Consider the following 14227-nt stretch of genomic DNA (forward strand, 5'->3'; position numbering starts at 1 on the left):
CTTATGCTAAGTGAAATAAGTCAGACAATGAAAGAAAAATACTACTGGTGGCACTTATATGTGGAATCTAAAAATAACAACAAAAACAACAATAAAAGCCAATTTCATAGAAAGAGAATGAAATGGGGGTTGCTGGGGGTTGCCAAGGGCTGGGGGAATGGGGAAATGGAATGATGTAAGTCAAAAGGTATAAAATTTCAGTTATTATAACTTCAGAGGATCTAATGTACAGTATGGTGACTATAATTAATTATACAGTGTTGTATACTTGAAATTTGCTGAGAGTATATCTCAAGCATTCTCACCGTCAAAAAAAAAGAGTTAACTATGTGAGATGATCAATGTGTCAATTATCTTGATCCTGGTTATCATCCCACAATATATATGCATATCATATCATCACATTGTACACTTGAAATATGTACAATTACATTTCTTGATATTATTATATTTATTGGTATAATTATATTTGTTGATGCAATTATATTTGTTGACCTAATCCCCATGTATAAAATAAGTAATCTTATTCTGACTCCTGGTTTTGGCTTAATGTTATTCTTCAGACTTCTTTAGATAACTTAATTTGTCATTGTCACCTCTTTCTTTGTGATTTTTGTAATTTTTATTGAAGTATAATATATATACAAAAACAATGCACAAGTGTACTTAAGTGTACAAATGGCTCAATGAATTTTCACAGTGAACACACCCACCTAACCAGAATCCAGGTCAAGAAACAAAACTTTACCTTAAATCCAGAAGTTCCCTCATGCCCCTATCTACTGCCGACATCCTATCTTACTCTCACATGATAACCACAATGACATACCACTATACACACTTAGATGTCTAAAACGAAAAAGTCAGAAAACACCAAATGGAGATTATTGGCAAGAACATGAAGCAACTGAAACCTTCATACCTTGCTAGTGGGAGTATAAGTAAACATATACACATTGGAAAAACATTTGGGAATTTCTTCTCAAGCTATATATAGTAATTCCTCCCCTAGTTACACACCCAACATGTGTGTTTTTCTTAACCAAAGGCCTGTAGAAAATGTTCACAGCAGTTTTGTTTATAATAGCCAAAACCTAGAGAGAGCCCAAATGCCCACCAATACAATGGAGAAATAAACGGTAGCACAGTCATATAGTGGAATACTATACAGCAATAAAAAGAAATAGATATACTTAGCAAAAGGAATGAATCTCACAGAAACTATATCGAGTGAAAGCCAGACATAGAAGCAAAAGAAATCAACAATAACAGAAGTCAGAATAATGAGGAACTTGGAGCACCAGGGAATCTCATGTGATACTTAAGTTTGACACTTAAGTTATGTACACTTTACTTCAATGAACTGAGGAAAAAAATACAAATATTTTTTGGAATTTATAACATCCGTTTGACTGAAAGTCTCTGAAATAAAACTGATATACTCTTTGTGAAATGAATAGCCTGAAACAAAAAAGTATGAAATATCAAAACAAAATCAAGGCACTTTTTTAGGAGTGACGTGGAAATAAAAAATTTTTCTGAAGTTCTTCTCTAGCTTGGATGAAAGACGAGCAATGGACAATCAAAAAATCTTGATGAGAAAGTATTATTTAATATACATGTTAATAAAGAAATACAGATTCAATTACAACAGTTACTAATGTGTTGGTAATCAGAACCAAAAAGCAGCAATCTACCAAATTAGAAAAAAAAGAAAATAAATGTGACTAGCAGTGCATAAAGAACCAGAAAGTATGACAAAAAATATAATATGAAGAACATAAAAAATATCAATGATGTCATACTAAGATATATATTAAACTAAATAGCAAAAACAGCAACTAAGCTATAAGATGGCATATGAATGTGCTGAATTTCTTATCGGTGACAGACATACCTGACTTGAAAAACAAAACCTGCCACAGGTTATTTGTAAGAAAAGAACATGAAAATTTGAAAATAAAATGATGGGCAAAAAATCAAACATGCTGCAGAAAATATAAGTAAAATAAAAGTAGGTTTGGCTATATTTACATGAGATAAGGTAACACTGAGGGCCAAAAGAATTAAATGAGCAAAAATGATTCTCCAAGGAGAGAAATACACTAAGTCCCCGACATATGAACGAGTTCTGTTCTGAGAACACATTCGTAAGTCCAATTTGTTTGTAAGTCCAACAAAGATAGCCTAGGTACCCAACTAACACAATCGGCTATATAGTACTGTACTGTAATAGGTTTATAATACTTTTCACACAAATAATACATAAAAAAACAAACACAAAAAATAAAGAAAACATTTTTCATCTTACAGTACAGTCCCTTGAAAAGTACAGTAGTACAGTACAACAGCTGCCATCCAGGGGCTGGCACTGAGTGAACAGGCAAGAAGAGTTACTGACTGGAGGAGGGAGAGGAGGTGGGAAATAGTAGAGCTGAAGGATAGTCAGCAATAGGAGACGGAGGGCAAGCTACATGTGACAATGTAAGCTAGACATGTGAACTAACTTACATGACTGGACATGGGAACACACATTTGCATCTTTGAAAGTTCGCAACTTCAAGGTTCGTATGTAGGGGACCTACTGTAATTTGGGTAATTTTCTTTTTGGCACCAGATATCATAAAAGCCAATAACATAAGGAAAAAACTACTGTTAAGTATAAAGATACTATGATTAAGACACACTCACATATCCATGAAAATACAGGAGGTAGGAAAACAAAAGAAAATGTTATATGAAATCCCAGAGGAAATAGATGTTTTCTTTAGAAACTTTAAGAAACTACCAAAATTGATTTAGAAATAGATGGAAAATTAGTCTAAAGATCAAAAGCCAAAAATATGATTTAATAATCAATTGAAGGGCTTCCCTGGTGGCACAGTAGTTAAGAATCTGCCTGCCAATTCAAGGGACATGGGTTTGAGCCCTGGCCTGGGAAAATCCCACATGCCGTGGAGCAACTAAGCCCGTGTGCCACAACTACTGAGCCTGAGCTCTAGAGCCCACAAGCCACAACTACTGAGCCCACGTGCCACAACTACTGAGGCCTGCGTGCCTAGAGCCCATGCTCTGCAATAAGAGAGACCATGACAATGAGAAGCCCGCACACCACAACGAAGAGTAGCCCCCGCTCACCGCAACTAGAGAAAGCCCGCGCATAGCAACGAAGACCCAACACAGCCAAAAATAAAATAAAAAAATATAAATCAATAAATTTATTTTTAAAAAAATCAACTAAAGATCTTAAAGATCTACCACAAAAAACCCACCAGTGCCAGTTGTTTTTAGAATTAAAAGTCTAGCCAGCAATAAATAAAATGGCAACCCATGTTGTAATTTAAACAGCCCATACCACAGGAAAATACATAACTATCACATACTTAATACCAAAACAAAATATTTGTCAAGAACAGGTCATATTTAATTCTGATACAAAATTGTAAATAAAACTTCGGCAATCTCAATTCACACCAGTCTATTAAGAGAGTAATTCAGCATGTCCAACCAGAACACTCCAGATTCCAACTAGGTTTCAGTAAAGCAGATTATTTTGTTCCCACTATGTTTTCCAAACACTTAAAAACAGTCTATAATTTTGAACTAAAGTTCAAAAAATATTTGCTGAATGAATAACTTAGTATATTTTTTCCAAAAACTCAAGCTTAAGTTAGATACATGGGAGTTTCAGGTGTTGGAATTACCTGACACAGATTTAACAATTGTTTAATCTGTGGTTAAAATAATGAAGGAAAAAAAGATGGCAAGATGGATCATGGATGAAAACTATGAAAGACTGAAGATAAATGGAAAATCTTAAAAGCAGCTAAAGATAAATGAAAAAATGCACCCTAAATTGCAGAATATATATACTTTTCAAGTTTACACAGACCTTTTGTACCAAAATTGACCACAGTCTGGGACGCAAAGCAGATTTCAACAAACTTCAAAGATCTGACATCACACAGAGAATTTTCTTTTTACACAGTTTTTAAGATACAAAACAGTGGGTTGAATCATTTTTCAAAAATGATTATAGATAAACTGCATGGGGAAAAAAGTAACCTGATCTCTTCCACATACAAAAGTGAACATCAATTCCATTAAAACAGGCATAAATGTGAAAGCCAAAACAATAAATATTTTTAAAATAACAAAGGAGATTAACCTCACGACTTTGGAGTAGGAAAATTAATTTTAAACAGGATACAAATAACACCTACACTAACAAACTTAATAAACTAATCTAGAAATTGGCAAACTTTTCTTTGTAAACAGTCAGATAGTAAATATTTTAGGCTTTGAGGGCCCACTGGTCTCTGTCACTTCACTACTGAACTTCTCCACTAAAGCCACAGATTATATGTAAATGAATCACCAGGGAGGTATTGGGATGGTGAGAGGGGCACAAGGGAAGCTTCAGGAGTGCTAGTAATATCTGTTTTGACCTATGTGTTAGTTACATGGGCAATGGATTTGTAATAATTCATTGAGTTCTATAGTTAAGATCTGTGACTTTTCTATAAACCTGCTATACATATACAAATAAGATTTATTAAAAACTAAGATACACTTTAATTTATTGATCAAAGAAGGCATGAGAATAGAAACAGAAGCCTGCATATAAAAAAAAAAAGCACTACATATTGATACTTGGATTTTGAAGTTAAAGTGGTACACAGAGGGTAATTACATCTTTAAATGCATACACTTAAAAGCTTTAAAATAAACTCATCTTCAACAAAAAGTTGGAAAAAAATAGCCTATAACCTAAGACAGTTGAAGCAAGGAATAAAGGTAAAAGTAGAAGTTAATGAAAATTATAGATCAATGAAGCCAAAAGCTGGTTCCTTGAAAGACTAATACATACATATCTGTAATAAAAATTAGTCACAAATGAAAAACTGTTAGAAATAAAAAGCAACATATTAAACATTTTAAAAATAATAATACTATAGACAAGTTTATGGAAAAAATACTGATGAACAGAATTATGCAGATCATTAAAAGAATAATGTTTCTTGACCTAGTGGGCCTTGTTTCAGAACACAAAGATTAGTTATTAAGAAATGTGGAAATATCCCCCATAAAATGTTAAGAAAGCATTCGGAAAAACTCAACTCTCATTCTTTATAAGACTCAGTGAATACTTTGTGAACATGACAAAATCTACCCAGTCCAAGCCAGCAGCATGCATAATGAAGAAATATGGCAGGCACTCCCACTCAAATCTGTTTTGTTGGTGCTTGGTCAAGAAGTGTTATCCTTTTATTGTGCTTATTCTTCACAGACAGACAAAATAAAATTAGGTCCTTTAATCACATTACATATATATATATATACACACACACACAAACACACACACATATATATATTTTTTAAACTCCAGATGGATTAGGATACTATATATTTTTTTTAAAAACATGCTTGGTATTTTTAGACAAAATAAAGAAAAATTTCATTAGGCCCTTGGGGTAAGGAAAACAGAATTAAAAATAGAAAGCAGGGACTTCCCTGGTGGCACAGGGCTTAAGAATCCGCCTGCCAAAGCAGGGGACATGGGTTCGAGTCCTGGTCCAGGAAGATCCCACATGTCACGGAGCAACTAAGCCCGTGTGCTACAACTACTGAGGCTGTGCTCTAGAGCCTGCGAGCCACAACTACTGAGTCCGTGTGCCACAGCTACTGAAACACGTGCACCTAGGGCCCGTGCTCCACAGGAGAAGCCACCGCAATGAGAAGCCCGCGCACCACAACAAAGAGTAGCCCCCGCTCGCTGCAACTAGAGAAAACCCTCGTGCAGCAACGAAGACCCAATGCAGACATTAATTAATTAATTAATTAATTAATTTTTTTAAAAAAGAGTCCGCCTGCCAATGCAGGGGACACAGGTTCGGGCCCTGGTCCTGGAAGATCTCACACGGCGTGGAGCAGCTAAGCCCATGAGCCACAGCTACAGAGCCTGAACTCTAGAGCCTGCGAGCCACAACTACTGAAGTCCGTGTGCCTAGAATCCCTGCTCTGCAACCAGAGAAGCCACCACTGAGAGAAGCCTGCACACCTCAACAAAGAGTAGCCCCTGCTTGCTGCAACTAGAGAAAGACCGTGCGTTGCAACAAAGACCCAATGCAGCCAAAAATAAATAGAAAGCACAGGAGGATTGTATCACAACATAAAAGTTACAGAAAATATACCATTAAATTAAAAGACAAAAAACATACTGAGAAAAGATAATTAGTAACAATTATAACGAAAGATTATATTTAGAATACATACGGAATGCTTACAAAACTCAGTGGAAGAAAACAACCTGAAAAGCCATAAATTTATGAAAACTGCACAACCTCAGTAATCAGTCACAAAATTAAACAGTGAAGTTTTTCACCCATTACTGAGGAAATAACTTTTATATCTGGTGAGGAGGGAAGAAAAGTAGTCTGCTAAAGAATAACAAGGTACATAGAAAAATTAGAAATCCTCATATCCTATAACTCAAAAATATTAATCGTAGAACACTAGAGCAGTGATTCTTAAACTCAGCAGGTATCAGCATCACATGAACACCTTGTTAAAACAGACTGCTGAGCCCCACCCCTGAATTCCTTTTCCACTACGTTTGAGATAGGGCATGAGAATCTGCATTTCAAACAAGTTTCCAGGTGCTGCTGCTGCTTCTGGCCAAAGAGTCTCACTTTGAGAAGCACTGCTCTAGAGTCTAGAGATACACTCGTATTTGTGCGGAGAGAATGACACGGATATTCATAGCAGCACTGTTCATATTACTGAAAAATGGAAATCATCTAAATGTCTACCAATAAAATACCTAGAATGGGAAAACATAACTTTAAAAGGAATAAAATAAACTACATATGGATAGATCTCAAATTATTAGTGAATTGGGAGAAAAATGTGTATCATACATACGTTAAAATAATTTACATATTTTTTAAAAGCACCCAAAACAATATACAGTATTGTTCAGCTAACTATATATTTTTCCAGTGTACATACAGGGGTAAAATAAGAAGACTAGTAAAACTTGGAACTAGACTCGGAACTGAACTATGGGGCATAATGAGGAAGACTCCAGGAAAAAGCCATCAGAAAAGTGGTATCAGAAGTAGACAAAGGAGACTTTCCAGGAGAGAGCAGTCAGTAGGGTAATGTAGCAGTTGTTCAAGGAAGGCAACTACAATTAAGTCACTGGTGACCTGAATAGATTCTGAAGTGGAGAAGAACCAAGACAGAATGCTATGGGATGAAATCTGACTGAGAGGCTCAGAAACATTTACCAGAGAATTTAACTTTGAACCATCTGCTGCAGAACTTGTACACACAGCTGGGCTAAGATAAAGTAATTTTGTAATAGGTGTGCAGGCCATTTATTCATCTAAACACACTAAGTTGTATACCAAAATTAGTAAGACTATCATAAAATTGATTATTTGAACCCTCTCTTGGACCCTTTTACTCCCAGTAAGGAATGGTTCGAGGCACTCATTTCAGGGAAGGTTACTCACTATGTGAGTCCCTGGAAGGTGACTCACTATGTGTCCCTACGTTAACACCAAGAAGGATATCTTCCAGTAATAAAATATGTCTTTATGTCTTGAAAGGAAACTGTCTGTATCCAAGATACAGTGTCTCCCTTTCTGCCATGGTCATCAGAAACGTATCTGCAGGTCAACTTAGAAATTAACTTAGAAACTATACATTATATAATGATCAGTATGTATCTGTAAGCCAATTTGGTCCTGCAGAACTGTGAACTTTATATTTTCTATTAAGTTTGATTTTTATCTATAACTAATTTTCCATCTTAACATATGGACTCTTACAAATCTCACAAAATCCACTGTTAAATAAAGGAATGAATGAACAAACTTACCTGGGATTTATTCATTTTCTGCTGTTCTTGGAAAAATGTAGACAACTCTCAAGATACGCTGGGTTAGAAGAGGAGGACTGGGATCATGAAAGATCTGGCCTGTGTGGCAGCTCCTGAATTCTCCTTCCCTATAAAGCTAAACACACCACTAGATAAGGAAAAACCTCAATGTCCCTTTGACCTTTAGAAGAGTCAGAGAGACAGATGGTGGAAGACCACCTACCTAATATGACTCTAATATAGTCAGGTAGCTCTTGGGTATAAAGTTGTTCAGAGTTAGGTATTTACCTTCTAAGGATATTTTAACAGTTTAAATCTCCCCTGGTGTTCACAAAAAAAGTTTAAATGATAAAATTGGTTAAAACGAATTAAAAAACACATTATGAAGTAAAATTAACTCTTCACCAAAGCTGCTGTTATAAAAAAAAACACTCAAGAGTAAAGAAAAATAATAAAACTCAAAACTAAGCTGTTTATCAATTTCCCCACTGATATTACTAAACCTATGGTTACTGACTCCACAGAAAGCTATAAAAATCAGTGCTTTAAGGAAAGACCCGTGTTTTAATTTATCTTTGTTGCTGTTTCTCAAAAGGATCTTTCATAAAAAACTTGCTTTTAGTTATATGGAAAAGTAAACAGTACTGGCTTAGGAGTCGGATCTTTTAGTCTTCGCCACTAACTGATCTGAACAAGGCACTAATCTTCAGAAACAAACAAACAAAAAAGAAATTCTATAACATGATACAAAAACCGGAAAATTCTTGAAGATCCTTCCTGAACGCTAGGGCAGGCAGAACAGAGAGACAACGTATATCAAGATGAAGTGATGGACATGACTGAAGAGCAGTTCGGAATCCAAAAAGCATAAATGGAGAACCACGGGCATGGGTATGTGTACAAAGCTAACTATTGTATTACTCAGCCTCGCGCGCTCTCCCCGCAGCACCGCCCACCTACCCCGGGGGGCTCGCTGCACCCGTCACGCATGCCTATTAAACCCTCCTCCTGCGCCCTCAAAAAGGGGACCTCTCAGACAGCCGCGCCCGCTCAGTGCTGGGGCTAGTCAAGGAGGGGCTTTGGCTCCTTTCCCTGACTGAGACGCCAGCTTCCCGCCGTCCCGGGGGTCCGCGGAGCTCCTCCCCACCACCGGGCACCGACCTTCTCCCCCCCCCCCCCCCCGCCCTCCAAACCGAGGGCTCCCGTCGGCCCTCACCCAACCCTCCCGGGCTCACCCGCCTCTCCCTCGTCGTGTAGCACTGGCCCTAGAAGAGCGCACAGACTCGCCAGCCCCGGAACCGCTTCCCACGCAAGGCCTGAGGAAAACAGAAAGGCTGCAGTGCACAGAGGCGGAAGTGCACAAAGGTGGCTCTAGGCATGCGCAGATGGCCCGCACGCAGGGCCAGACAGTCTGCGCCGAACGTCAGAACTTGAGCCTGTTTCCCTTGAGCCTCCGCGACTGGCGGTTCGGGATTGGCTGAGAGTGCAGCCGGCTTTACCTGGCAGTGGGAAGTTTGGAGCTTTAAGTTCCCTAAACTTTAAGCCGGTCAGGGACTCCCCCAAAAGTTACGGATTACAGCTGAGTTCTCTGTGCAGCCAGAATGCTAATTTACACACAGAGCTGTAAAGGAAACGGAACCTGTATGTCAATTTCACTTTTTTTTAATACTGGGAAATAGACCCCATTAATAAAAGAATAATATGCGCCATCCTCAGCGATTTGTTCAGGAATTAAAAACCGGAGGAGGGGCGGACAAGAAAGCCAGTGTAAAATCATGAAAGCAATAAATGAAAATTGTAGATAAATAAGACACAATCCAAAAGAAAACAGTCATTTATATAAACATTCTTTCATTTGTGACATTAAAATTACTTGAATAAAGGGAGATATACCCTTTCATAAAAGATTCAAAAATTTTGGACAAAATTCGAATAAGAATCTCAACAAATTTTTGCATGTACTTTTTTCTCCTTGACTTTTTAAAGTATTGTGTACTTTACAAAAGCATTCTCAACTTCATCTGGAATAAAAATAAATCTAAATTAACAGCCAGAAAGCATTTCAAAAAGGAGAAAATTGCCTAAGAAATATCAATACGTATAATAGTTGCTCAATTATTAAAATAGTTTGGCCCCTGCTTCATGATAATACAACGTCCATGATTAAGAATGTTTTTTAAATGTAGTATAATAAACGTAGCATTTCAAAACAATGAGGGAAAGAATGAAGTATTCCAAGCATCAAGTCATTCCCAACAATTGGGAATAATGTTTATATCCACAGATCACATGTGATTCAGTTCACATGGATTCAAGGTTTGAAATGTTTAAAGTAAACCACTAAGTTAGTAAAAGAAAATAAATTGAGATGAGAAGTTGTGACACAAAGAAACCCATAAATTTAATGTGGTACATTTTATTATAAAAAATAGCAAACAACTCAGTTCTAGTTTTTAAAAGATGTTAAAAGCAAAGAAGCTAGGAAATTATATTTTTACTATATAAAAGAAAAGATGTATTACTTAGTAAGATCTTTAAATCAATAGAAAGAAAAAACTTAAAATGGGCTACAGAGCTAAGCAGCAATATAATAAAAAAAGAAAATTCAAATGAATAATATGCGTTTGAAAAAGTTGATTATGAGAATTGAAAGAAATGTAAATGTTTATGTAAAAACATAAGATATCATTTACTGAGATTTAAATTTTTTAATTTAAAATTTATATATATACACAGAAGTTCATTTTAGCTGGTACAGTTTTATGAGTTCTGACACGTGCATAGATCTGTGTAACCACCACTTCAGTCAAAATACAGAACTGTTTCATTACTGCCCCCCCAAACTGCTTCATACCCTTTTGAAATAAAAACCTCTCAGCACTCTTAACTTCTGCCAACCACTATGTATTCTTCATGCCTATAAGTTTGCCTTTTTGAAAAAGTATTTTTACAAATACCTACAACAAATATTACACTTAATATGGACAGTGTTCAACTTAAAAGTAGGACAAAAATAAGGATGCCTGCTATCTCCAACTTTATTCAGCATTTTTCTAAAGTTCTTAGAGTAATATAGTAAAACAATCATATACACAGAAAATTCAAATAAAAGTATCCAAAATAAGAGTTTTAGAAATTCGATACAAGTTCAATATAAAAAATTTCAGAAAATTAAATTATTTTAAAGGTATACCTAATAAAACATGAAAAATACAAAAATCTTTACAAAAACTATAAAGTATAATGAGGGGTATAACAAATTCCTGGATAGGAAGTCTCAATGTCATAAAAATATCAGTTCTCTCCATGCTGATGTACAAATTCATAGCAATCTCAAAAAAAATCCCAGTAGGAACTCCATGACTGGGGGAAGGGATTATATCAGGAAAGAGCCAAATAAGAATATCAAAGGGCATTAATGGATGTGGTTCCTGTGACTGTGCTCAAGATTTCAGCAGGGGCTTCCCTGGTGGCGCAGTGGTTGAGAGTCCCCCTGCTGATGCAGGGGACATGGGTTTGTGCCCCGGTCTGGGAAGATCCCACATGCCGCGGAGAGGCTGGGCCCGTGAGCCATGGCCACTGAGCCTGCGCATCTGGAGCCTGTGCTCCGCAATGGGAGAGGCCACAACAGTGAGAGGCCCACGCACCGCAAAAAAAAAAAAAAAGATTTCAGCAGGAAGTCCACCCGTGAGCTTGTGGGTGTAGCTCAGTGAGGATCTCCCCACTGGGTCCACAGGCACCACCAATGCCTCAAGTGCTAAAACACACTTCCCACCACTCTGCAGCCAGCTCCTTGTGCGTGCTCCCAAGAACAATGGCAAAAGTAAGTCCAGTAAACAGAGCGCTATCAGGAAAACAGACCAGGATCTTTTATTTTTTTTTTTTAAATTTTTTGGCTGAGTTGGGTCTTCATTGCTGTGCATGGGCTTTCTCTAGTTGTGGAGAGCAGGGGCTACTCTTTGTTGCGGTGCGTGGGCTTCTTATTGCAGTGGCTTCTCTTGTTGCAGAACATGGGCTCTAGGCACATGGGCTTCAGTAATTGCGGCATGCGGGCTCAGTAGTTGTGGCTCACAGGCTCTAGAGTGCAGGCTCAGCAGTTGTGGCACACAGGCTTAGCTGCTCTGTGGCATGTGGGATCTTCCCAGATTGAACCCATGTCCCCTGCACTGGCAAGCGGATTCTTAATCACTGCGCCACCAGGGAAGTCCCAAGACCAGGATCTTTGAGCAAGGAAAAAACCACAAACTTGACGTATAGTGCCATCTTCTAGAAAAAAGAGGTTTGTAGTAGCCAGCTTGGTGACTGATAAAATTCAGAAGAGACATAAAAACTTAAGAATCCTTCCACAAGAGGGTAAGAAGAGTGGAGAAGATGTAACCATACAAAGGCAGGGGAAAAAAAATCCCTGATATATAAAAAAACTCTGAGCTCAAAGGTACAGTATAACCCACCTGAAGACAAATAGTAAAGAATTTAGAAGGTGTCTGCTACTTCAAATGTGAAAGCAGCAATGCAAAACTACAAGGAACATGAAAAATCAAGGAAACATGTCATCACCAAAAGATAGCAATAATTCTCCAAACACCAGGCTCAAAAGCAAAGAATTTTGTGATTGAGCTGACAAAGAACTCAAAAGAGCTGTTTTGAATAAACTCAAAAAGCTCCAAGAAAACTCAGAAAGCCAATCCAATGATATCAGAAAAAAAAATCATAACCAAATGAAATATTTACCACAGAGATAGAAATCTTTAAGAAAACAAAACAGAAATTCTGGAGCTGAAGAAGTTAATGAATAAAATGAAAATGCAATAGAGAGTATCTACATCAGAGCAGATCAAATGTAAGATAGCCTAAGTGAGCTACATAATAGGAACTTTGAAATAACCCAATCACAAGAGACAAAAGGAAAAAAATGAAGTAAGCCTACATTATTGATGGGACTCTACAAATGTACAAGTATCAGAATAACTTGGGTTCCAGAAGGAAAAGAGAGGGAAAAGGGGCATGAAAGTTTAAAGAAATAATAGCTGAGAACTTCCCAAACCTGGGGAGAGATATGGACATACAAGACCATGAGCTAATAGTTCACACTATTCTCTCAATTCAGAAAGATCTTCTCCAAGACACATTATAATGAAACTGTCAAATTCAAAGATAAAGAGAGAATGCAAATAGCAGCCAGAGGAAAAAAAAAGATTCAAACCTATCCAGGAACCCCCATTAGGCTACCAGCAAATTTCTCAGTAGAAATTCTATAGACCAGGAGAGAATGGAATGTTGTATTCACAGGATTGAAAGAAAAAATACTCCAGCCAAGAATTCTAACCAGCAAAGTTATGCTTCAGATATGAAGGAGAAATACTTTCCCAGACAAATGAAAGCTGAGGGGTTTCATCACCACTAGACATGCCTAGAAGAATTGCTGAAAGAAGTTCTTCAAGCTGAAATGAAAAGACACTAACCAGAAACATGAAAACGTGAAGTATACACACATTGGTGAAAATAAATATACAATTAGACTTAGAAAACTCTAATTCTATAAAAGAATGGTGTGTTAACCACTTACCTAAAGTATAAAGCTTAAAGAAAGGAGTATGAAAAATAATTATAGCTATTATGTGCTAATGAATATATAATATAAAGAGGTAAAAAGTGATATCAAAAATATAAAAGGGGGAGTAAAAGTATGAAGCTTTTGTAGGCAAAGTTAAGTTACTATCAGCTATAAATGGACTTTATTATCTATGAGATATTTCATGTGAGCCTCATGTTAACCACAATGTAAAAACCTAGAATAAATTCACAAAAGAAAAGAAGAAATGGGAAACAGAGGATACCACCACAGAAAATCACAAATTTACAAAGGTAGGCAAGAATAGGGGAAAAGAATATGTGGAAATACAAAACAAGCAGAAAGCAATTAATAAGATGATTTCAGTAATTCCTTACATACCAATAATAGCTCTAAATGTAGATGAATTGATTTCACCAATCAAAAGGCAGAGTGGCTGGATTGATAAGAAAAACAAGACCCAGTTATATGCAGCCTACAAAAGACTCACATCAGCTTTAAGGACATATGGTCTCAAAGTGAAGGAATGGAAAGATAAATTCTGTGCAGGTTGAGAGCAAAAGAAAGCAGGGATAGCCATACAAGCCAAAAATGGTAACAAGGCAAAGAAGGTAATTACATAATGATAAAGGGGTCAATTCACCAAGAAGATACAATTGCAAATATATATGCACCCAACATCAGAACACCTAAATATATTAAGCAAATACTAACAGATCTGAAGGAAGAAATACATAACAATGCAATAATAGTAGGGGACTTCAATA

At 36.8% G+C, this 14227-nt stretch overlaps 1 protein-coding gene across 2 annotated transcripts in view; it reads right to left on the reverse strand.

The window, feature by feature from the left end:
• The window catches only part of LOC307056818 (zinc finger protein 33B-like), a 50168-nt gene extending 40935 nt beyond the window's left edge, over positions 1 to 9233 (reverse strand). For both annotated transcript variants that reach the window (XM_079709780.1, XM_079709779.1), the window contains exons 1-2: positions 9124 to 9233; positions 7889 to 8024 (exon numbers count right to left, since the gene is read on the reverse strand). In XM_079709780.1, coding sequence (XP_079565906.1) covers positions 7889 to 7903 — 15 coding nt within the window. In that variant the 5' untranslated portion in view covers positions 7904 to 8024; positions 9124 to 9233. The remainder of the gene's footprint in view (positions 1 to 7888; positions 8025 to 9123) is intronic.
• Between the last annotated feature and the right edge of the window lie 4994 nt (positions 9234 to 14227).

This window comes from Hyperoodon ampullatus (assembly GCF_949752795.1).
Source record: "Hyperoodon ampullatus genome assembly, chromosome: 1".
NCBI classification, from domain to species: Eukaryota; Metazoa; Chordata; class Mammalia; order Artiodactyla; family Ziphiidae; genus Hyperoodon; species Hyperoodon ampullatus.